The 24,515-nt window shown below is 44.7% G+C and overlaps 1 protein-coding gene across 1 annotated transcript in view; it reads right to left on the minus strand.

Annotated features, from left to right (window-relative positions):
- Window positions 1-24,515, minus strand: part of LOC149869016 (cytosolic non-specific dipeptidase-like) — a 37,270-nt gene that overhangs the window by 12,578 nt on the left and 177 nt on the right. The window contains exons 2-7 of the mRNA XM_090037297.1: window positions 20,020-20,130; window positions 14,962-15,105; window positions 12,755-12,917; window positions 8,306-8,382; window positions 8,010-8,207; window positions 6,547-6,631 (exon numbers count right to left, since the gene is read on the minus strand). Coding sequence (XP_089893423.1) covers window positions 6,547-6,631; window positions 8,010-8,207; window positions 8,306-8,382; window positions 12,755-12,917; window positions 14,962-15,105; window positions 20,020-20,130 — 778 coding nt within the window. The remainder of the gene's footprint in view (window positions 1-6,546; window positions 6,632-8,009; window positions 8,208-8,305; window positions 8,383-12,754; window positions 12,918-14,961; window positions 15,106-20,019; window positions 20,131-24,515) is intronic.

The raw sequence follows: 24,515 nt of genomic DNA on the forward strand, positions 1-24,515 counted from the left end.
CAAGACATTTTTGAACAAAGCCGTTTCAAAACTCTACAGAAATTGTTTGCGCTCCTAATACTCTCCGTGATCTTCCTGTTAGCTTTCACTGGGTGCATCTACACATGCATTTACTCCAGCCTTGATTTACTGTGCAGTAAGCTACTAGACAGTGGGTATGTCTACATGTTCATTAATGTGCCTTAGATACTGCACATTTAGTTTAGTACTTCCTTAATAAAGTACTAACTAAATGCACAGTGCCTAGAGTTACCGCACAGTAGCACCAGCACATGGTTATTTAGTGATGTTACTGAATATTAGCCTAATGACACTACACAGTTGTATTAGGCTAATGCATAGTAATCTCATGTAGACATGCCCAGTAAGGGTTTTTGGGTAGGTGTCTACACATAGAGAGATTAGGGAAAAAAATTTGTGCCAGGTCCCTGCAATATGCTCCTGTGGCCACTGGGGGGGAACTCCAGGATCTGGCCACAGCTGCCAGCACCTGGCAGCCATCTTTAGAAGCCAACTCCACTCTCTGCTCTCTGGGAAGCCCCTTCCCTGCCCAGGAGAAGTGTGCCCAGCACAGGCACAACACGTGGCAGCTCCCTCCTTCCCCACTCTGCCTTCCTGTGCCATGGCTACTCTATCCACTGCCCCAGCAATAATGACCATTGCCTTGTGCTCCTGCTGGCCATGGTGCTGGCCCTGCTGGCACCCAGGAAAGCCATGCACCCACCAGTGGGGGTCAGGGCACCAGGTTTGGGAGGCCCTGACTGACCACCTCCTCCTGCACTCCCTGCTCTAGCCCACTTGCACCATTGCCCACAAACCCTCCCACCTCTCCCTGCCCATCCCTTGCACCACGCTCACTGCAGGCACATGTCAGAAGAACAAGCTGGAGTACTGTGTCCAGTTTTGGGCTCCACAATTCAAAAAGGATGTCGAAAAGCTTGAGAGAGTCCAGAGGAGAGCCATGCGCATGATCAGAGGTCAGGAAAACAGATCTTATGATGAGAGGCTGAGATACATGGGACTCTTTAGCCTGGAAAAGCGTAGGCTCAGGGGTGATCTGATGGCCACCTATAAGTTTATCAGGGGTGGCCACCAGGATCTGGGGGAACGTTTGTTCACCAGAGTGCCCCAAGGGATGACTAGGTCAAATGGTCATAAACTACTACAAGACCATTTCAGGCTGGACATAAGGAAGAATTTCTTTACTGTCCGAGCCCCTAAGGTCTGGAACAGTCTGCCAGTGGAGGTGGTTCAAGCACCTACATTGAACACCTTCAAGAGTAAATTGGATGCTTATCTTGCTGGGATCCTCTGACCCCAGCTGACTTCCTGCCCTTTGGGCAGGGGGCTGCACTTGATGATCTCCTGAGGTCCCTTCCAGCCCTGATGTCTATGAAATCTATGAAATTTATTTCCTTCGCATATAACAGGCCTCCCTCTCCCCTCCCTTCCCAACACACACAGCCCCTTCCTTCCCTTTCCCACCCAACACACACAGCCCCTCCACCACCCACCCCACCCTCCAACAATAAAAAATGCTCTTTTGTGAAGAAACTACATAGAAAGTATCTTTTCTGTGGAGTCCCAGAGTGAGGGTGGGGCACCTAGGGGGCAGAGCCCAGGGACATGTGGCCAGTACCCTGGCCTCTGGCCATTCCCCTTCCAATCCACACACCACGATGACCTCAGCAGGCATGGGGTCCACCCAGGACAAAGGCACCCAATTCTCTTCTAGTGTGGGCGGCTCCCCCTCGAGCTGGTTGAGTCCAGGCCCAGCAGAGCCGATGTCTAGTCCTGGTGCTGCTCCACGGAGCTCTGGCTCCACTCCTGCTTGAAGCTGGGGTCAGTGATGGGCCAGGGCCAAGGTGGCTAGCAGTGGACCCAAATTGGGGCCAAGCCAGGGGCTCCAGCAGGTGGGCAGTGGTGGAATTCCTCCTCACAGGCCCAGGTGGGATCCTGCCTTGGAGGTGGCAGGTAGCTTCCAGGGGGGCCACTGGGCTAGGGCCAGGGACCAGGCAGCTGTGGGCACAAATGAGACCGCCAGGCCCAGGATGGTGTCCAGCATCTGACAGTCATCATCAGTGGCCTGCATAGCTCCCCCATGCTCATCTTGCAGGCTAGCTGCTCTGCTGTGCTGCTGCCCAGCCCAAGGTGCTTGGGCTCCTGGACAACTGGAACCAGGAGCTGCCCATACCCCCACCCTCCCCTCAAAGATTTTCTCTGAGAAGGCACCCTGCTGCACAGTTGCTGTGCCCTGAGTGAGCCCCTGCTGCATATGCCTCAGCTGGCACCCAGTGAGATGTTTGTGTAGGATGAGGGGTGCCTGACCCATTATGCCCTGCTGCTGCTGCTAATCTTCATGGTGCCCTGGGTGCACCTGTATTCCTGGTATAGGACCATGAGCTATGATGGAGCAGAGGCAGATCCCCTGTCCTCCTCCCCTCACTGCCCTGGAGGTGCCAGGGCAGGGCAGGGGCTTGGGTAGGCCACCCATGCTGGAATACATCATACAGCTGTGAGCTGGATTGACCTTTGTGCAACACTGCTGCACCCACCAGTTGTGCTATCACTCCTACATCCCACCCAACAGAGCCTCATAAATGTGGGTGTTGGAGTGCCCACCCTGCTCAAACTGGCACAGCACCTTGTTACCCCAGAGCACCATGAAGTCGTCAACCTCTTCCTGATTCTAGTTGGGGTCCCAGGTGGAGGGCACAAGTGTACATACATGGGCAGTGCTGGGACCGTATGAAGAGGATAAGGCCATGCTGCTGGATCCTGTGCCAGCCCTCTGGACTCCCACATGGCTGTCCCTTTGTTGCTGACAGCTACCAGCAATGCCCACTGCAAGAGCAAAGCAACAGACTGGCAGCCACGTGGCAGAGGCTATTCCCCACAGCACCTGCAGGCATAGGACAGGCTGCTGGGGTGTGCAGCAGGGAGGTGGTGCTGGCACTGCTGTCAGAGACAGCCGACAGGCAGCCCTGGGGAGCTGGCAGGGCTGGTCAGGGGCTGCAGCAGCCTGCAGCCCATTCAGCACCCATCTGGTCTGAAATCAGTGCCTTGGCAGCTGGTGGCAGCTTAGTACCTGGCAGCACTGCTGCAGTGCTGGGAGGTAGGCACAGCAGGGCTGTGGCCTGCCCAGGGGGATAAACAGGGTCTGTAGTGCTCTCAATCTCCCTGGTATGTGCGCCTCAGGGCACAAAACATCCGCAGGCTTTTATAGCAGACAGGGGCTGCCAGATGCAGCCCAGCTCTGGAGCAGGAGAAGCTCTTAGGTTGCGGTCCCCTGGTGGCTATACAGACCTGGCAGCGAATTTGCTGCCAGGTTGCGTCTACACATGCATTAATGTGCAATTACTAATCACGCTTAAATTTGCTACCTGCATTTACAGGTAACAAATTTAAGTGGCATTAAGGGTTTTTACTGTGCAGTAAGCATGTGCATGTGTAGATGTGCATACCTACTGAACAGTAAACTATGCAACTGCACAGTAATGCATCTCAGGTAGATGTGCCCACTGTAACATATAACTGTAGTATCTAATGAGAACCATTTAAAATGTATTTGTTAAGTTAGAGCTGTCCAACTTGTGTGGTCAGGGGCTGCATAACCTGGAGGCTGGCACACCCCAGGTTCCATGCTCTCTGCCTCCAGGGGCAGGAGCAGGAAGTAGAAGCTTGAAGGAATAGGGGTAGCCAGAGACCCTGACAACTCTAGCAGCAGGTATGAAGGGGAAAGTGATAGTGATAGCTGGATATTAATTCATTAAGCAGAATAAAAATGTATAGGTGTCCTGAAGTCATATTTCTGAAAAGTACAAATGACAGACTATCTATAATATTTCAGAAATTGGGATCATGATACACTATTACTTTAGTTTGTTTTCATTTTCTAAGCCTAGCTTAAATATGTATGTAATTTTTACCACTATAGGATGCCATCTAATAGCTCAAAGCACTGACACCTACCAGATAGAAATCTGGTCAAAAATTAATTTTTGTCTTTTGGGACAGTAAAGATTGGATAGGTACCACACTTTTACCTTGGAGAAAGTAACTTGTGACCCTTCCTTATGGAAAAAACACTGTTGACATTTCAGAGGGAGTTTCTTTTTGAAGGAAAAGTCTCCAAAAGATAGACTTATGAAAAAAGACAGCAAGAGAGAGAAAGTGCACTTGGATAGGGATGGAGGGATGTCAGTCATCCTGAGGCTCTTAGAAAAACCATTGGAGAAAAACAAAGATGAAAATAACTATACTTTACTTTTGAAAACTAAAGTTGTTTTCTTAATTAAGTTTATAATTATATTGCAATAACTAGAGGTGAGTGCCTGTCTATTTTGGTCTAAATCACTTAATGGGACAATCTCAGGAGAGAAACATGTATACACTTTTGCAGATACTTTACAGATACTGGCACTTAACATAGTAAAGTGATAAGCACATTGAAGATGTCATTTGGAGATGAGACTGAAAGACTAAATTAGGTCCAGTTAAAAGTTTTTACTTTGGATAAATAGTGCTGGACACTTGCATGCAGCAACATCCTTCCTTACTTCTCAGCTTGACATTTCTACAACTTTGTAGCAAATCTAAATAACACACCCTGAGATGAATAAATAACATGGGTCAAAGTATGTTTCAGTGCAAGAAACAGTAGATGAATACATGAAAAAAAAATCAAAGCAATCTGAGTAAGCCTAATCTTATATATTACACACTAACAGACTGTAACCTAGCTAACTCTGAGATAAGTGATCTCCTCAGACTTTCATAGTTTTATGGTGTTATTTGTATAATGTGTTCTCACTGCATTAGTTTCCTATATTGAGGAACCCAGGCCTCCTTTACTGATTTTCCATTAATTTCATCAGAACCCTCTTTACCAATTTTTAGTGGGTAGTCTTTTGAGATTAATGTGTTTTTTATGAACTTTGGTGTAAATCTGTGTTTACTAAAACAAAAAAAGCAACTTTCACACTTATTTGGATATCTAGACCTACTAGATAGAAATTAAGAACATCCAGTATCTTTCAGCAAGGACATACTCCCTAAAAATGATAATATTTTTAAAATTAAAACATCAACCTTAACACTACATTAATGTAATTGATTCCACTTGCTGTAAGAACACTGAAATAATCCCCTGTGTAGCAACCTACACGGAACTTGATATAGCAGAAGTTGCTGAGGGAGGAGTTCGGAGGCACCAAGTCAGTTAGTGTGCCCATAGCTAGAGTGACAGATGCAGCTGCTGTACCTCTCTGGTGATTCAGTTGGTTTAGTTCATTAGTTCCCAACCATTGGAGACCTGAGGCATCCCTCACTGTACTCAAGGCACCCCTTGAATAATTCCAGCACTTAGCTTTTACTAATTTTTTGACAAGAGAAAAAGAATAGAGCAATGTTTCTGTTGCAAAGAACTCAGAAAGACCACAACAAGTCAAAATGTTTTTAATACTGTACTATGGATTCACAGAAGTTTAGGGCTGGAAGGGACCTCATGAGATCATTGGGTCCAGCCCCCCTGCTTTTGGCAGGAAAGACTTCTGGGGTCAAATAACCCGAGCAAGGTGTGCATCCAGTCTCCTTCTGAAGATCTCCAGGGTAGGTGCCTGCACCACCCCCACATTAGAGGACTCTGTTTCCAGTTGCTTACAACTTTGCAAATAATAACTGGGCAAAAAATATCTGTGCCAGGTAACTGTCTATGGCTAACCTTTCCCTTTCTCTCTCCTTTTTATTTTTAATATTTTTGCTGGGAAGATGGGGGACACCTAATTGAAATCTCTGGGTTTATCTTTTGTATCGGGTTCTCACACCTAACAGTGCTAATATTATGTGGCACCCTTGAAAGGATCTCAAGGCACCCCAGAGTACCACAGCATCTTGGTTCAGAATAACTGTCTTAGATTAACAAACAGTTCTGTCACATTCTGATTCAGCATGCAGCACATGAATCAAATCATACTGGGGCTGTCGTGTTAACAAATAAACTAAAGTAAATACACACTGTGTTGCTTTAAAATAAAGTAAATATAAAATAAAATTCTGCTACCTTCACTCACATTGAGCCATTCTTTTTTGTGAGTATATTAAATAGGATAATTTAAATGAAGTACGCAGTCTAATGAAGTAAGCCGTCTAATTTAAATTAATCTGACCTTATATAATGAAACTGTATCCCTAAATGAAATTTGAAAATTTGCCTACTACTTGTCTGGAATGGTTTAGATGAAAGAGAGTCTGCCTTGACCAGAGCTTTGGACTAGCTAACTTCCTGAGGTCACTTCCAATCCTATTTTTCAGTGATTCTAAACCAGAATCCTCAGGCCTTAGTAAGAAAAAAATCCAATCAGAATGAATACGAATTTTGTCTGGTAATGTCAGGACTGAGATCACTACATTTAACTTGTGTGTTTTATGTTTTTGTGCCTTAAATTAGTTGGTGAAAGCAAGGGCAATATCTGACATGCTTTGAAAAGGAACGAGACAGACATGGAACATTACATTTCATATAAGTTAGACTGAAACAGTACTTACTTAACAGAAATATTAAGTCATTCATTGCTTCCTGTACTATTCCTCCAAAGCCTCCTGAGTGCAAATCTCGTTTAGCACATTCCACCTACAGAACCAGGGTAGATTAACACACTTTAATCTTTCCTTGGAAAAAACAGAGGTAAGCCTGCCAAAGTTTTCCACTGAAATCAATAAAAAGTAATTAAAATCGATGGTAGCTCTGTTCCAAGGTATTTCAAACATGTCTCCACAATTCAGATCCCATTGTTGTGTTTATGAGATGTTCATGTTTATCACTCAGGAAAAACAGCATATGTACAAATGTCTTTAAATACCATGCATACAATTTACAATTAAGAAAAAGAACATTTATCCATTTCCTTCTTCCAGCAATGACAGAATTTGGGGAACTGAGCTAGAAACCACTTTATATTAGAAAGGGAGACAGATATTTTAACATTTAATGGCAGTTCACACATCTTTAATTAAAAATATTTTTTGGGTAATCAGGAGGAAATGTTCAGCACAACAGTTATGTGCTCAATGCAATTTTTCCTGTCCTGCCATCGGTAGAGGGGCGGGGTCTGACAGTTTGTGATATCGCCTTTGCTTTAATAAAAAAAGTCTGGCATTTACCTAGCTAGGAAGCTGGCACACTATGAAGTATCTGCACAGTACTAGTGTTCCAACTGCCTTGGCAGAGGCTGAGGGAGAAAACTTTTCTTGATATTAAAATAATATTTATGCAAAATAAAAGGTACTTGGATTAAAATAACATAATGTGTTTTTCCTTTATTTTCTTTAAATTAATAGTTTACGCCTTTCACCTTTTCCACATTATCAGAATGTGATTTTTTTTGTCTGTTTTACCTCAACAAACAATTAACCTTACCAGTGATAAATCCAAATCACTTGTATCTCATGATCCCAGATAAATTCCTACAAGAACTGAGCATACAGGAAATCCTTAATTAATTAGCCCATGCTTGTAAAGTCCTTTGAGTATAAAGGCAGATATTGTCTCCCCAGTTAAATTTAGGCAAGTTTGCACTGGTATTACTGAGAGTATAATTTGACACATAAAGCAGTTACATGTGACCTGTCTTATTACTGTTATTTCTATGTGACAGTATTAGAAAGCAGCAATTCTTTCAGTTCAGCATTTAAGTTGTAGCCATGTTGGTCTAAGGACATAGGCAGGCAAGGCTCTTTGGGTAGATGTGATATCTTTTATTAGACCAACTCAATATTTATATTAAATATTTAATATATTTATATATTTATAAATATATTCATATTTAATAATTTATGTTAAATATTGTGTTGGTCTAATAAAAGATATCACATCTACCCAAAGAATCTTGCTTGCCTATATTTTCTAGGGCTATTACTTCACAAACCTAAATTCATATGAATCTTCTTTATGACAATCAGATAATATGCAGTAGTCAAGGAAAAACCCTGAACCTGTTTACATACTATACCTCAAGAAAGAAGTAGCAGTTTCCTCTTGTTCCATATGTAATACCAGGTTTGCTGCTGAGCCAAGGGGTGTCAGTGACCACAATGTAATCAACATCAGAAAAAAATGTAGTGTTTTGTTGCTGAAGTAGTTCAGGTAACCCTTGGGATCCTACTTCTTCCATGCCTTCAAGCAGAAGCTTAACATTAACTGGAAGTTCCTGACAGAAAATGTTCCAAACAGAGGCTTAAGCAATTGGTTACACAGTTAAAAATAGTGAATTTATCAATGAGAGAAGAGAAATATCACATCATGCACCTGAAGTGCTTCAATTGCATTTAGTACAGCCAGAACTTGTCCTTTGTCATCAGATGTACCTCGGCCATAGAGACTGCCTGGAAATAAAATTGAATGAAATTAGATGTAATAAAGGCAATTCCTATTAGACAGTGTGGGTCTTGGGGCTGCACAGATACGTAGTACCTGTGCCCAAGTCAAAAGAATCCTGTTTGGGTTTCAGAACCCATGCAAACTGCAAGGACACATACAGGAAAACCATTAATGCTGGGGGTACTGGGAAGGCCCTAGGGGGGTACACATGGGCAAGCAGGGACAGAGCACTGCCACCCACCACCCTGCGCTGCCTCATCCCAGGAGCAGGGCTGGGGTGGGGCAAGGCCATCAGTGCCCCTCTGTGGGCTGCACAGGCACTGCCCAGATGGTTGGACTCAGGGGGTGGGGGGAAAAATTTCATGCACTGCTGCCATCCACTACCCCACACAGCCACTGCTCCGCATTCAGCCGCGCCTCCCACCCCGCCACACTTTGTCTGGCCTCCAGGGGTACGCTTATTTAAAAAGTTTGTAAACCCCTGCATTAATGCATTTAACAACTGAGTACATTGGATACAGAAATCACTGAGATGCAATAAATAACTAACACCCAGGGAATCAATTTTTAAAATTAATTATATTTTAAACTATGAATGAAGAGAAAATCATAATTGAATTCATACTATATCCACCTTTTTATTGCCATCTCACATACATTTAAGGCAGTGTTTTAACATGTTGTGCCTGTAGATCAGAGTTCTACATGTGCCACAGGGAAGAGGAACCTCAGCCAGGGCTGTTTGGTCCTGAAATATTATATATAACTCCATCACTCACTCTTGGCCTTTACAAATTCCAGTATCTGGATTTTTAATTTAAAAATGATAAAGTCCACATATACCTATTTGGTGTTCACTGTTGGGGATTACTCCCTTTGCACACTTGCTTCTAATAAATGTTCTTTGTTACACTATAATAAGTGAGTAGAAGAAAATGTGTAATAAGCTGAGCAGAAGAGGCTAAAGAATGCTTTTTCCTAATGCTGTCTTTCACACACTGAAAAAAAATAATATAGCAAAAACAATGTAAGTGTAAGTGTACTAATATAAATAACAATATAACAACAAAGATAAGTGCCATATGTTGCACCATGTTCTTGCATAAGTGCATCACAAACAGGTCTAGGGAGGTGATACTTCCCCTCTATGTGTCATTGGTCAGACCACAGCTGGAGTACTGTGTCCGGTTTTGGGCGCCGCACTTCAGGAGGAATGTAGATATCCTGGAAAGGGTTCAGAGGAGGGCCACCCATCTGGTTAAAGGCCTACAGGACAAACCCTACAAGGACTTATTGAGGGACCTGAATGTCTTCAGCTTCCGCAAGAGAGGTGATCTAGTGGCCGTCTACAAACTCATTGGGGGGGAAAGCAGAAAATAGGGGTACAATGTTTACCAGGGCACCCATCGGGGTACCTAGAAACAATGGCCACAAACTGAAGGAGGGCAAATTTAGATTGGACATCAGGAAAAGATTCTTTACTGTGAGGGTTGCCAAAATATGGACTATATTTCAAAGGGAGGTGGTGCTGTCCCCTTCCTTGGAGGTATTTAAGAGGATATTGGACAAACACTTGGCTGGGGGTCATCTGAACCCAGCACTCCTTCCTGCCCATGGCAGGGGTTCAGACTTGATGATCGAATAGGTCCTTTCCGACCCATGAAATCTATGAAATACTATTTTGTGTTGTTATTTTGCCCAGCCCAGAAGTTGTCACAGACTCAGAACATCTACCCACAGAAATCACTCATCAAAAAACAAACCTTTGAAATGAGGGAGGTTCAAAAAGTATAAATGGCTGAAATCTGTATCCTGCCCCAGAATACTCCTGCTACTCTGACTATGAGAGACTTGTAGGATCATAGGAAAGTGGATCTGGAAAGGACTTCATGAGTTTATCTAGTCCAGCCACCTGTTCAAGGCAAGGTCATCCCTGAATAAACTATCCCAGTCAAGTGGCTGTCTAACCTGCTCTTGAAAATTCTCAGAGATGGAGATTCCACAACTTTTCTAGGTAGCCTATTCCAAAGCTTAACCATCCTCATAGCCTGTTATCTGCTCTTAATATTGGGGACTCAACCAAATACACCCGTCTCTTCTGGGAGTTAGCTAGAATCTCCAATCCTTTCCCTTCCACTCTGACTTCTGCCAGCAGAGCATCCCTACTTTTCAGTCATCACTATATTGTCCTCATTCCTCCTCCACCTCCTGGTTCTGTTATCTCTTCTTTTCTTCTTCTGAAATTAACAGTAGATCTCTTCTCCCTTGCTAGTCCATCTTCTGTTTCTGCCTGGTTTTGTTCTTTGTTTTTTAGTTCAGAAACCTGCTCGTCCTCTCTATTTCTCCTTCGTTTGACTGTCTCTTCCTCTGCTTTGTTGTCATGGCTACATACTTCCATGGTTCACCCTCCTTGAGGGGTCTGCCAGCCAGGTCTTCTTGTTTAGCAAGTGTCTGCAATTTGTTCAGCTACATGCGCATCTTCTTTTCTCTTCTCCACTAGAGCCTCAACACCGCTTCTGCACTCCAGCATTCTTTCTAGCAGTCTTACCACGTCTTTACATTTTCTCTTCCATGAGTCTGTCAGGTGACTCCTCATGTATACAGAGCAGTCTTCAGGTACCAACCTAAGGATAATGAACCATTTCTCCCGCCAGCCCTGCTTGTTATCTCTGCTATTTTTCAGATTTCTCTGCTGCTGTCTTACTCACCATCCTTCCTATGAACATCTACACAAAGACAAAACTCCGTTTGCTGTCCTTTGGTCATTAGGGTCTCACTCGTTGTGGCCGCTTGGATGTTCAGCTTCTTTTCTTCTAATAAGCCCCACCTTTTCATTTAGGCTCAACTGTGATCAAAGGCTGGGATCATGCAGGAATGGGTCTTTCAGCCTCTCACCTGCAAGGTCTCCAGGCGACTCTGGATACACACCCTGAAAACTCCCCACTGTGGATGAGTCCCTTTGTATATAGCTTGACTAGCGCTGCACACACCTAAATGGTAAGCTTCTGCCTCGAGGCACTCGTCTGCCATGACTTGATGGTAATAATTGGAGAATTCTCTCCCAGAGAAGGAACAACTTGCTCTACCATCAGGGCTGTGTCCAATATTTCAAATAATCAGTTATGGCCTGTAACAGAGTCTCACAAGCCTTACAGGGGGCTTCTCTAACCCCCAGTACCCCCACCACAGTCCTCTGGGTTCAAGTACAGGCTCCTGCTGTTAAAGCATCACAGCTAGAAGCAGCCCTCAGTACCTTCCTGGATGACTCCCAGGAAGCATCTGAAATCCATTAGAAACAAAAATATGGGTTGAGGTATTCCTCACCCCTGATTTCCATTGCTTTCCAATGCAGGGTTTTTCCTCTCACTACTGCTCGTGTCCTTTCGGGCTCTCGGCCCTGCACTCTCAGCCTATCAACGCTTGTTTCTGGTCCCCAGCTGTAGCTCATCTGTCCTGTGTTGAGGGGAGACACCTGGGCTGAGTTAACATCCAGTGACTCGTCCCCTAAGGTTATAAACAGCCTGAGCTGTTCCAGCCCCATCTTAGGGTTTCCAAATAGGGCCTTCCCTTTCCAGGGGTTCTGTCTCTGAGTGGGAACCTGAAGGAGGCTGGCCCATCTCTGTGTTCTCCTGGGGCTCTCTGTAACACAGGCTTTCCCTGCTGGGATACTTCTCCCCTTTGCTTGAGAGTAATCTTCAGGTAAGGTTTTAGTTCTTTCTGTGTTCCCTAACCTGTCTAGGGACTTCTCCTGTTTGCTGCCTCTGAGCAGGCTCTGCAGTTGCCCTGTTTCAACTGCTCCTGTGGCCTTTCCCTTTACTACTGGGGACACTTGACTTCCAGAAACTAAGGGAAAGGGAACGAGCATCAGTTTTCCTCCTCCCACTCTCCCTACCCTACTACACACACCAACCAAGGAGCAGGACACTCTCTCTTATTGTAGCTTTAGAGGTAAAATTCCCCTAAGAAGCTAGGGGGACTTACGATCCTAGGATCCTAGATCCCACTGACTATAGTAAATTTAGGGCCAGTTAACCTCTCATATCTGTGACAAATATAAATACAACATATACAACCTAAATTTGGCCCAAGATCTTCTATGCAACTATTTTTGATAAATTTTTGTTTCATATATAAGGAAAGTTATAAGCTTTTAATATGGAAGTGTTTTACAGACAAGGCATGCAGATCCTAGGACGGTTTCTCTTTTACCTAAACAAGCTATTTGCTTCTATGTTAACCTGAATGGATTTCCCTTTTTTATTCTTTAACAGATAGGGAAGCTGCCTTAATACATAAAGGGTCCAACTGTTGCTGCAATACGTCAAATGCCAAAGCTGTCTCTTTGTTGCGTATTCTTCAAGCAGCCCAAGTACTTACTGTTTTTTTCTGTTAATATATATGGCTCGGTTAACCATCCATCCTCAATTTTTGCAGGCTGCACATCCAAATGCCCATAGAAACAAGCAGTAGATTTTTGGGGATCATTTCCAATGCTCGCAAGAATAACTGGTGGTAAAGAGATTTTATGTCCATTGGGTAGCTAAAATAAAATGTACTTTATTATATAAATTGGCGTGATTTTTCAAAACAAACTGCAGAATAGAAAAGGGTCTTAGGAGCATGCAAATCATTTTGTTGCAAGACGATGATCCAATACCGGTCATATAATGTGAAAGCCAACACAACTGGTGAGTACACTGCCTTAGTTTGAGAGCAAGGAGTCCTGGGAGTTCAAGTGGCTGGAGATAAAAGCTGTTACTTGCACCTAAGTTCTCCTACATCTAACCTTCTGGAATCAGGAAAGTAAATCTGTTATTCCAGCTTTTCTCAACCCCTGGGTTGCAACCCAAAAGTAGGTCACAAGCATATATGAAAGGGTTGTGAGCAAACTTTAAAAATGTATTCTTCTTTAAAAGAGGAAATGTGGGTTTTTCCCTTGCAGGCTGACAAAGTTTCAGCCTTCAAGGAACTCATCAAACTTAGGGCCCCCAATTTCCCACCCATGCCCCACCCCCACCCCACACACCCACCCTTTCCCCCACAGACTGGGGCCTGTTTTCTACTTTGTCTATTTATGGGGTTGACTGGTCATCAGTGTTTACAAATGGGTCTTGTATGGCAGGGAACCTGCAGTGCCTGGTGAGTCAGGGCTTTTATTTTTTATAGATTGCATAGACATTAGGGCTGGAAGGGACCTCGGAAGATCATCGAGTCCAGCCCTCTGCCCAGGGGCAGGAGGTCAGCTAGGGTCAAAGGATCCCAACAAGAAGAGATTTCAAAGCATCCAAGTGCTTCTTAAAAGAGTCCAGAGCAGGTGCTTACACCACCTCTGGAGGGAGTTTATTCCAGGCCTTGGCGGCTCAGACAGTGAAGTTCTTCCTTATGTCCAGCCTAAAACAGTCTTGAAGAAGTGTGTGACACTTGGACTTTGTCATCCCTCTGGAAAACAGGTGTTCCCTCAGATCCTGATGCGCGCCCCTCATGTACTTAGAGGCTGCCATCAGGTCACCCCTGAGCCTGCACTTTTCGAGGCTGAAGAGTCCCATGGCTCTCTCTTTTTTGAAAGAGCCAGAAGCTGGGGCTGGGTGGGGGTGGGAAAGCGGGTGGGGGATGTGGCCTGTGTGATTCAGCTGATTTGGCAGCAACCAAATCTCCAAATCAGATTTGGCTGAATCTATTCGGGACAGTGATTTGAAATACCCAATTGAATCACTGTCCCCCAAATTGGCTGAATCCGAATCTGAAGTGAATACTAGCCGCTTCACACAGGCCTACTGGATATGCCAATACAGAATACTAGATAAAGGATGAAAGGCCCGGTGTGTGCCACCCAACTAGAGGTTGGGTGTTAGGCCACATATATGAAGGTCTGGTGTGTGCCCCAGGTTGGAGGCGGGGTGCTAGGCTGGGTATGAAAGGCCTGGTGTGTGCACCAGAAGGGAGGCCAGGTACAAGGCCAAGAAACATCTGTAAGGCATGGGGCACATGTAAGGGGAGGTTGGAGAGTGCATCAAGGCCCTTGGCATCAGAACAGCGAGCAATGGGCAGCCTCCCACCTTAGAAACAGCAATTATATTTATTTCCATTAAGGCATTGCAGGTGAGCAAGGCTGGGGTTTAGCCCTGAACAGGCAGGTGGCCAGCACTGAGACCTGACCCTTAAAGGCCAGCCTGTTACATTCCGGTCCAAAAATAGTTGAGAACCACTGTGTTATATGGTCTCCTGGCATCCCTTTTCTGGGTCCAAGGAATGAGTGGGAAGAATCCTTATAACTAGTAATTAGTCCATCCACTTCATAAATCTAATTTTTAAGTTGACAATGGCCACTGAATTTCTGAATCCTTAACCCACCAGGACTACTCTGATTGTTCCTCTGTATATAAATGAGGCTGCTACCTTTTTAAACTTCATCTTATTTACTGGTAGAAAAGACAAAGGAAGAAAAACCTACTTACAGTATTACCTTGTTTTACAGGGCATGAGTCTTAATTTTGTGTAGCATGTACATAACTTTTGTGTAGCAGTATACAAGACCATACTATAGATAGTTTTATATTCTGAAGAAACAGAAAAAAATACAATACCTCTTGCATGCCCAGTTCCACCATCTCCACCGTTCCACCTAATGTCCTTATGGTCTCTGCTGCTAAATGCATCATGTTTATCACAAGTGGTCTCTTTAGAGGGTCACTAGAGTCGCTTTCTATAGCCACCCAGTCTTTAAGTCTCTGTACAAGAAGAACATTACAAGTCAGTTTCTATATGAAATTGTCCTTCTCTGAACATGGAGCCTTCCGTCTGCTTTATTTTCAAAAACAGGGCTTTTGAAAGCAGGCCAATCCTGCGCTGAGCTGTGTGTGGATGCAGGAGTCATTTTTCCCCTTCCTGCACTGGGATCTTATTTAATTCACATCCTCTGCCAGCAAAATGGGGTCAGAGGGGCAAACTGAAGTACTCTGGGTCAAGATACAAGGGGGCCATGGGGAAAGGAATCTAATGGTGGGGGTCTACTACAGACCCCCCAACCAAGGGGAGGAGCTGGACCAGGAATTTTCGGGCCAGTTTGCAGAGGCACTTAAGGCAAGGGATGTAGTTGTCATGGGTGATTTAAATTACCCAGACATCTGCTGGGAGGAACAGTCAGCCAGGTCGGACTGTTCCAGGAGGTTCCTGGCCAAGATACAGGATCTCCACTTAATTCAGGAGGCGCACAGTCCCACCAGAGGAAATGCCCTGTTGGACCTGGTCCTGGCCACAGGCGTTGACCTGGTAAGGGGCCTCCTGGGTGATAGTGATCATCAATTGCTGGAATTCACCGTCCAGCGCAGGGTGTCAAGGGCCTGCAGCAAGGTGGTAGCCCTAGACTTCAAGAGGGCCAACTTCAATGAGTTGAGGAGATTAGTGGGAGAGGCACTGGGGTTCTCAAGGGCAGGGGAACTCAGTGCCCAAGATGAGTGGTTGTTCCATAAGAAGATGATACTCAGGGCCCAAGGGGTGACCATCCCAACAAAAAGCAAGGGGGGCAGGAGTGCCCAAAAGCCCCCCGGCTCACCACGGGTGTACAGAAATGCCTGATTGCCAAAAAGGCAGTGTACACCCGGTGGAAGGGGGGTGCTATCTCTGCAGAGGAGTATACCTCCTCTGCTTGGGCCTGTGGGGGGGCTGTCAGGAAAGCTAGGGCAGACATAGAGCTCGGAGTTGCATCCAAAATCAAAGATAATAAAAAGTCCTTTTTCAAATATATAGAGAGGATGAAGAAAGCACCGGGAAATGTGGGGCCCCTGCAAGATCCTCTGGGCAATCTGGTGATTGCGCCAGAGGAGAAAGCAGACCTCTTTAACCAATTTTTCACTTTTGTTTTCTTGGGCAGGGACTGGGACTTCCCCACCGTGATGCAAGACAGACTCGAGCGGAACGCCTCCAGACCTCAGGTTGGGGAGGACTTAGTTAGAGAGCTTCTGGAGGGGCTGGACATGTTCAAATCAGCGGGTCCAGATGCTCTCCATCCCAGGGCATTGAGGGAGCTAGCAGGACCCTTGGCACAGCTTTACGAGCACTCGTGGTGCTTGGGACAGGTGCCGGATGATTGGAAGGTAGCCAATGTGGTCCCCATCTTTAAAAAAGGGAGGAGGGAGGACCTGGGCAACTATAGGCCCATCAGTCTTACCTCAATCCTAGGGAAACTCTTTGAGAAGATCATCATGGAGAACATGTGCAATGGGCCAGCTTCAGGGATGATGCTCAAGGACAACCAGCATGGTTTCATTACAGCCAGGTCATGTCAGACCTACCTGATTGCCTTTTATGATCAGGTCACAAAAGCATTGGATGCAGGTGTTGCCGTGGATGTAGTCTTTCTGGACTTCATCAAGGCCTTTGACACCGTCTCCCACCCCATCCTCATTAAAAAATTGGGCGAATGTGGCATTGATGCCTACACAGTCAGATGGATTGCAGATTGGCTGAAGGGTCGCACTCAGAGGGTGGTGGTGGATGGGTCATATTCGACCTGGGGAGAAGTGGGCAGTGGAGTCCAAAGGCTCGGTCCTTGGGCCCGCGCTGTTCAATCTCTTTATCAGCGATTTGGATGATGGGGTGAAAAGCACCCTGTTTAAATTTGCTGATGATACCAAAATTTGGGGTGAGGTGAGCATGGTAGTAGGAAGGGAAAGACTGCAGCAAGACTTGGATAGGTTATAGGGATGAGCTAACAATATGGGATGCGCTTCAATACTGACAAGTGCAGGGTGCTGCACGTGGGCAGTAGTAACCAGCAGCACACTTATAAGATGGGAAACTCCCTTCTTGAGAGCACGGAGGCAGAAAGGGATCTTGGAGTCATTATTGACTCCAGATGAACATGGACTGACAATGCAAGGTCATGGTTGGCAGGGCTAACCGGACCTTGTCGTGCATCCACAGGTGCATCTCAAGTAGGGCCAAGGAGGTGATCCTTCCCCTCTATGCAACACTGGTCAGGCCACAGCTGGAGTACTGTGTCCAGTTCTGTGTGCCCCACTTCAGGAGGGATGTGGACAACATTGAGAGGATCCAGAGGAGGGCCACCCAAATGATCCGGGTACAACGGGGCAGACCCTACAATGAGAGACTGCGGGACCTGAACCTGTTCAGCCTTCACAAGTGAAGGCTGAGGGGGGGCCTGGTGACAATCTATAAACTTGCTAGAGGGGACCAGAAGGGTTTGGGAGAGACCTTGGTTCCCCTAGCGCCCCCTGGCATAACAAGGAATAGCGGCCATAAGTTGTTAGAGAGTAGGTTTAGATTAGACATCCGTAAGAACTACTTCACAGTTAGGGCGGCTAGGATCTGGAACCAACTTCCAAGGGAAGTGGTGCTGGCTCCTACCCTGGGGGTCTTTAAGAGGAGGCTTGATGCCTACCTGGCTGGAATCGTTTGATCCCAGTTTTTTCTCCTGCCCAGGCAGGGGGTTGGACTTGGAGATCTACAATGTCCCTTCCGACCCTACTTCTATGATTCTATGAATTCAGAAACTGAAATTTACATTATACAAAGTGGCAACATATGACTTAGGAGATTTGCTTTATGCCACATTTGTTGACAGGGACAAAAATAACCTTCTGCTGCTTTTTACTAAGGTTAAAAGCAGACATCATTTTAGTAGCAGCATCAGTTGTGGTGAGATACATCCTGGCACAGTGGATCCGACTGATCGGCAAAAACAGATGTCATTGTTGTCCTGAAGGGTCAGGCCCCTCCTGCTCCTGTGGGGCAATGGCCCCAGGTGCCCTGCTCTGACTTGGAGTGCAGCAGCTTGAAAGCATACCCCAGGAACCCCCTGCAGGGTGATTCCTCAGGTTCAGCAAGGGAAACTCCCATGGGGGTTCTTCACACTTGCAGACCGTGCCCCAACTCGGACACAGCAGTGAGATAAGCATGCCTGGGGAATCCGTCTAGAGGGTCCCTGAAGACCCCCAGAAGTGCCTAACATCATTTGCAGATGCATACTGGGGCTTCAGAGAAGACCTTGAGTACACAGGATCAGGTCCTGGGAACACCTTAAGAGTGTGTGTAGCTCCAGGCTGCCTGCACTTTCCTGCATAAAGCAACAGGTAACTGCCACAAAAAAGGAGCACAAATTTATACCATCTCTTGTCATGGCCACAATTTTGGCCATTTGTGGTGTGACAAGGGACATAGACATCTGTTTTCTTGGGCTTTGTGCCTCCATAAAATATATACATATGGCAGCACAAAGGTAATGTCTGTTTTCAACCTAACATTACCCTGTAAAGGCAATGTTATTGAGAGAAATTGAGCTGTATTCTGTTGTTTCTTATGCCTCCTTAACAGAATTGTTTGTGTATAATATTCCTACCCATTCCATGTATGGGCCTGCCCATGTGTCATCATATCAAAGACATAATTTTGAAACAGTGAATGATATTGTACAGGGTCAATGTGAGTTTAGTTTCCCCCTCATCACCCTTATTACTGAAGATCTGTTGAAGTGGCCTGGGTCTGCCACACTAATTCATATTGTGTTATTTTATGAGTTCCCCTATTAAAATCAATGGAAAGCCTAATATTCACACTTAATGGGAACAGGGGCAAGAAAGAGGCTTCAACCCTACAGTCCTATGAGGCCATTTGAACATTTAGACTGAAAATTAATGGCAGCCTCATTTAAATATTTTTAAATTGAGCTTTTTAATAAATTAAATATGTAAATGCATACAACCCATAACGGCTTCTGTGTTATTAATTCTGGTATTGCAATCCATTTATTTTATGTAGTCCCCACGTTCCTGTTACTAAGGCAGTGCAGCTTTATTGTACTCAGGCTGTAAAATTGGATAGCAGAGGTCATTACGGGAACTATAGGTTTGGGCAGCTGGGTAGAGGACAGTGAGTCATTTTGTAAGAGTGAAGAGAAATGAAGCAGCTTGGAGTTATTCTATAAGCACATTAGCTGAATGTTTCTGCTAAAATCATTAACAACAGGCTAGGTAACAATTTCAACATAGAGTGTAATCTTTAGGTTTCAGGGGTAATGATTGGAGATGAATGGGACAACTCCCACATCAGTGGCATTGTTTCAGGTGGCCTGCAGTCAGAAAAACATTTCAGCCTTTTGGCCTCAGCTTATGCTTTCAGATTTTCTTCTCAACTGCACTAGAATATATACATTAAAGCTTGCATTTCAGAGCACACTCTTACCATAACAGTTTGGCAACAGGCACATTCTGGAAAATTTTCTATAGTCTCAGATTCTGAGCAGCCTCAACAAAAGCCTTGCAGACTTAACCCAGGCAAAAAATGCTGTGGAAAATATTGAACCCTTTATCATCTCTCTGTACTGTTAAATAAAAACAATTTCCTGTGTGTTGCACTTTTAGAAAGGTGAAGTTTATATCCAGAAAGACACAGAAAATAGTCTGCAAATTAAAATATGCAATAATATTATACAAAATAATTCCTTGTATCCTTTTTAATAAAAAGAATAGCAAAGAATATTACTACCAGAAGGAAAAAAGCAAGTGTACTCTGATGATTAATTTATCCATTTCATTTGTGTAAGTCTAACCTTTTTTGAGAACAACCAGTTGTTAGACATTCATTTAAGACGCACATGTTCTTATATTTTGCAGCAATTGACCTACCTCTATATATCCATTTTGATGTTCCTCGATGTGTTGAAATACTTGATCCAAAGGCACAGATATGACGAAGGCAGTAAATGACATGCAAAATATGGCAAGTACTAGGGGAGTCTGTAAAAGAAGATGGAAATATTGTAGAACAAGGTTGTCCTGTGATTCTCACATTTGATACAATGTCTAATAATATTCCTTCCAGGAAGACAGATTTCCATTGCAAAGAATGGTTTGGATAACTTGCTTAGTACCAGTGAAAGCCAGGGCTAAAACAGGAGGCCATTTATTTTTCTTCCTATTTCTGTTCAAACCACAATACATTTCCCTAATAACTCAGGAAAAAAAATGCCACTTATGTCACCCAAATGCAAAGGCAGAGCAAGCTCATTCAGCATCTGGGGGCATGCCAACCACTGTAGAGGTAGGGAAGTGAGGGGAAGGGAAATCTTACCAATCTTGACTTTCTGCACAGTAAAGGCAGCTGCTGCCACTGGATGAGCTCTGGCAGCAACAGCCCTGTGGCATGGGCTCCCGGAGAACCACACCTGGTACCCTCTTTGCTCCCTCTAACCCCAGATATGTGAAAGGGTACAGGGCTCTGCCTCCTGTACCAGAGTCCCAGGGCAGAGGAGCACCATTCTGCTCCCCTAACTCATTCCTCACCCCCTAGATACACTGCCAGGCATGGAGTTGCACTGCTCAACTCTGCAGCTGGGTAGTGCAGGGCTATAGACTCCTATGTGGGGATACTGGTACTGTCATAGTCAGTGCCTGGGCCTGGTGCCTCATCCTGTCCCGTACCAGTTACACTATACTATTATACCCACAATAGAAGGTTACCTTGCATAACTCAAGTGGGGCACAGCACATACTGTTGTCCAAACCACGGACCTCAGGCACACTCTGCGATCAGGCTGAGATCATGTCTTCCTCAAAGTTTCTGCTCCTGCCTCCAACATACCTGTACCTCTGTACAGTACTCTGCCTGACCCAGCCAAGCAGCTGTCCCCTGGGCCAGCAATGCCACAAACAACCTTCTGTGCAAAAGATTCTGACTTAAACATGGTTACTTGGTTTTCAACCCTAGCTGAAACTACCATATGGTTTCACCTTCCAAACAGGTCTCCACCCATTTTTCCATAGCCTTACTCCACTATGAGTCTTGGCTAACCCCCTCTAAAGAGGTTCACTCTGTATCAACATTCCTGATCAGTCAGGTTACCACCTTCAAGTCCTGGTCCTTGAGTCCCAGTCCCCAGTTGTTGGCATTGGACCTGGTCCCAGTCCCAGAGTCACCATCCTGGTGGAGTTACCAATTGTTGGCACTGGACCTGTGACCCAGATACCTTGTTCCAGGTGGACCCTAATCCTCAGACGGATCATGACTCTCCATTCAATAATAGGTATATTTTATTGATACACAATGACAACAGATACAAATAATGCAAACAATTTATATCTACCAGTCTTAGAGCTGTCACAGAGGGAAGGCCTGTATGTGATCTTCACCCCAAGGTTCTCTCTTGAATGTCAGATGTCAGCACCCTGGTGCTTGGAGACTGAGACCCACTCTCCCCCACTGGGGTGAGTGAGATGGGCATAGTGGTATGCCGTCTATCCATGGTGGCCTCGGGTTCCTCTCTTGGGGACCCTTTGCTCCTCTGAAATCCCTCCTTTTGTATCCTTTTCCTCCTTGTATGACTCTTCATCTCTGAGCATCATAGATTGATTGGTTTCCCTGCAGTTGTCATACTGTCCACGTTCTGTTTTGTCAGTAGATTCCTTTGTTTCAAAAACCCATCACATGCACACATCTTAATTTGGTTGTTTACTGGTTTCTCCTAATTTAGTCAGTCCACCAAAACCAGAAATCCAAAGGGCTCTGCAGTTTGACACTGTGACCTAATGTCACCTTATCTCATGTTATAGAAAAGTGTGGTACATCTTCAGTTTCCCAGCCTGTGTCTGGTGGCTTTAGACATTGTGGGCCTTGAAGAAAACTTTGTCTCAAACAAGCTTTTAGACAAACAGGCTTTTTAATCAATTAACCTTTGCCGTTCCCCTGGGCCATTGTTCAAATGTATATCTACTTTGCCTATAAGCCAGTTTTCAAAAGCAACCCTCTAAATACCATTCATTAGCCATCACTGTCCAGCTGACATTAGTGCATCTCTGCTCAGTGTTGCAGTTTTGGAACTAAATTACAGCCAGCAAAGAGATTGTGAACTCTCCATCCTTGGAGGTTTTTAGGACCTGGCTAGGAAAAGCCTTAGTTGGGATGGTATAGTTGGGGATGGTCCCATTTTGAGAAAGAGTTTGGACTTGATCAGTGATTCTCAACCTTTTCCCCACCGGGACCCATTAGCATAATTATCAGCTTGCCACAACCTGCGACCTACAACTCCCTGGCCCTGACCCACACAGTCTCTCTCTCCTTCCCACCCCTCCTCTGGCTGCTACATCTCCCCTGCTTCTTTCCTCTCCAGCTCCTGGGGCTGCACTCACAATGCTGCATGCTTGCCATGCCCCTGGCTACATGCCAGCTCCATGCAGGCTGCCAGTGTGCAATTCCCTGGGACCTCCTTGCAGCCGTTTACAATATTCTTGCGACCCACATTTGAGTTGTGACCCACAGATTGAGAAACACTGGACTAGATGACCTCCTGTGGTCCCTTTGAACCCTAATTTTCTATGGTTATATGAAGTCACAGGAAAGACATTACATTTCTTTCTGGAAACTTTTTTTCTGAATGGCAGATTGTATTAACAAGGAAAAATTTCTCATCATGGGGGGGGAAATCACCAGACACGTTTCTTATCGTTCTGCATTATCTGTAGATAACAAATCAGCTGTTATATATAGAGACAAGAGACTGGAATCCTGAGTGATTTTTCTGTCAAATTGTATCACATTATATAATAGCTTATTTATGAGCAATCCCATTTAAATCAGTGAAGTTTTTTGTGAAATAAAGTACAAAGTGCCAATAAGTTTCTTAATCTGGCCCGTAGTAATGAAACACTTCAGTGAGCCGTATGTAGCCAGAGGGAGTTGCATGGTAAGCATTATAGGACGTTAATGCTCCTGTGACGTGCGCTACACAGAGACCACCAAGACAGGCACATTAAACAGAATTGGCAAGATTAGATAGTGAGGGGTAGAACAGACTGGCAACATTCTAGAAAAAGAGGTGGAAGAAAAAAAATGGGGGGAAAGTACCTGAGGGGATTAAAGCTCTCACAAGCTTTGATACATTGTACTGAAAAAAGTTTCTCCCACTCTGAGAAATATTACCAGTAATAGTAATAGAAATCATAGTAACTTTGGGGAATATTTAAGTCATTAGGACAGGCTTTACAGAAGAAAAACAAAGCAGGAAAGAGGCAGGATTAGGTGGCAGGTGGAAGTAGTATCTTGAAAAAACAATATTCTCTCAGATGTCCCCCTCCCAACAGCTAACGTGAAAAAGCACATGCTTCGTGTATTTGTAATTATTTGTAATTATATTCCTGATGCAGCAGAAGTCAAAGATATATTAATTTCATTTTTGTGGGTCCTCAGTCCTAGGAATGACTGGGGGTGCTGAGGGGACCTCCTGGCAGTTGACAGTTGGAGGCAGCTAGGAATGTAGGACGTAGGGGAAACGTAGGAACTACTATCATAAGCCTACATCATTGAGAAATGTCCCCATGGCAAGGCATCCCTCTCCAGCTGGATCTGCCATCTCTACAGCCCTTTTGCACAAGGAGACAAATATAAAGTAGTCCCCATGCAGGAGGTAACCTGGCCTATGAGATCTACACAGATTAGGGCAGGAGTCTTCAACAAGTATCAGAAAGTCCCAGATGGCCACCCTGTTTCCTCCTGTGCCTTCCATCACCACACCCAGCAGAAAGAAAAGGGGGGGAATTAAAGAGCATATTAAGGTGCTGCATGGACAGGATGAGGGCAGCCAAGGCTACTTCTATGAATTTAGCTTCAGTAATTGTGCTTTCTTTTGTATGTAAATCAGAAAAAGGAGATTTCTTGTTGAGATTTCCCAGAGCAGAGCCTAGATTTGCAGATACAAAATGACAAAAATCACCAGATGACTTCAGAGACAAACAGAAAATATCCTTAGGGAGACTAGATTTTTTCAGCAAGTTGCTTTTAACCCCCAAACTTACCCAAGTACCCTTTAAATTATTTTAAATGAATTGGGTTCTTTAAAATTTTCTTTAAAGTCTTCCTAAAGAATCCTTTGAAGACCTTTACTCATTGTATAATTAATTCCCACCTCTATTTCCTTTTCTGTAGTTGATATTACCCCTTTTATGATTGCTATAATTACAAACTTCTTAATCTCACAAACATACAGGTACACATGTACATTTTTAACTGAAAACAAAATGCCTAGTTTTCTCTTACAGCCTCTGCCTGCACCATACAGCACTTCAAATAAAATACTAGCCATCATCATGACTTTTGAAAACTGCTTTTTTTTTTTTCCAGGAAAGCTTGA

The sequence above is a fragment of the Crocodylus siamensis genome, chromosome 3 (assembly GCF_052110815.1).
Source record: "Crocodylus siamensis isolate JL-2025a chromosome 3, ASM5211081v1, whole genome shotgun sequence".
Lineage (NCBI taxonomy): Eukaryota > Metazoa > Chordata > Crocodylia > Crocodylidae > Crocodylus > Crocodylus siamensis.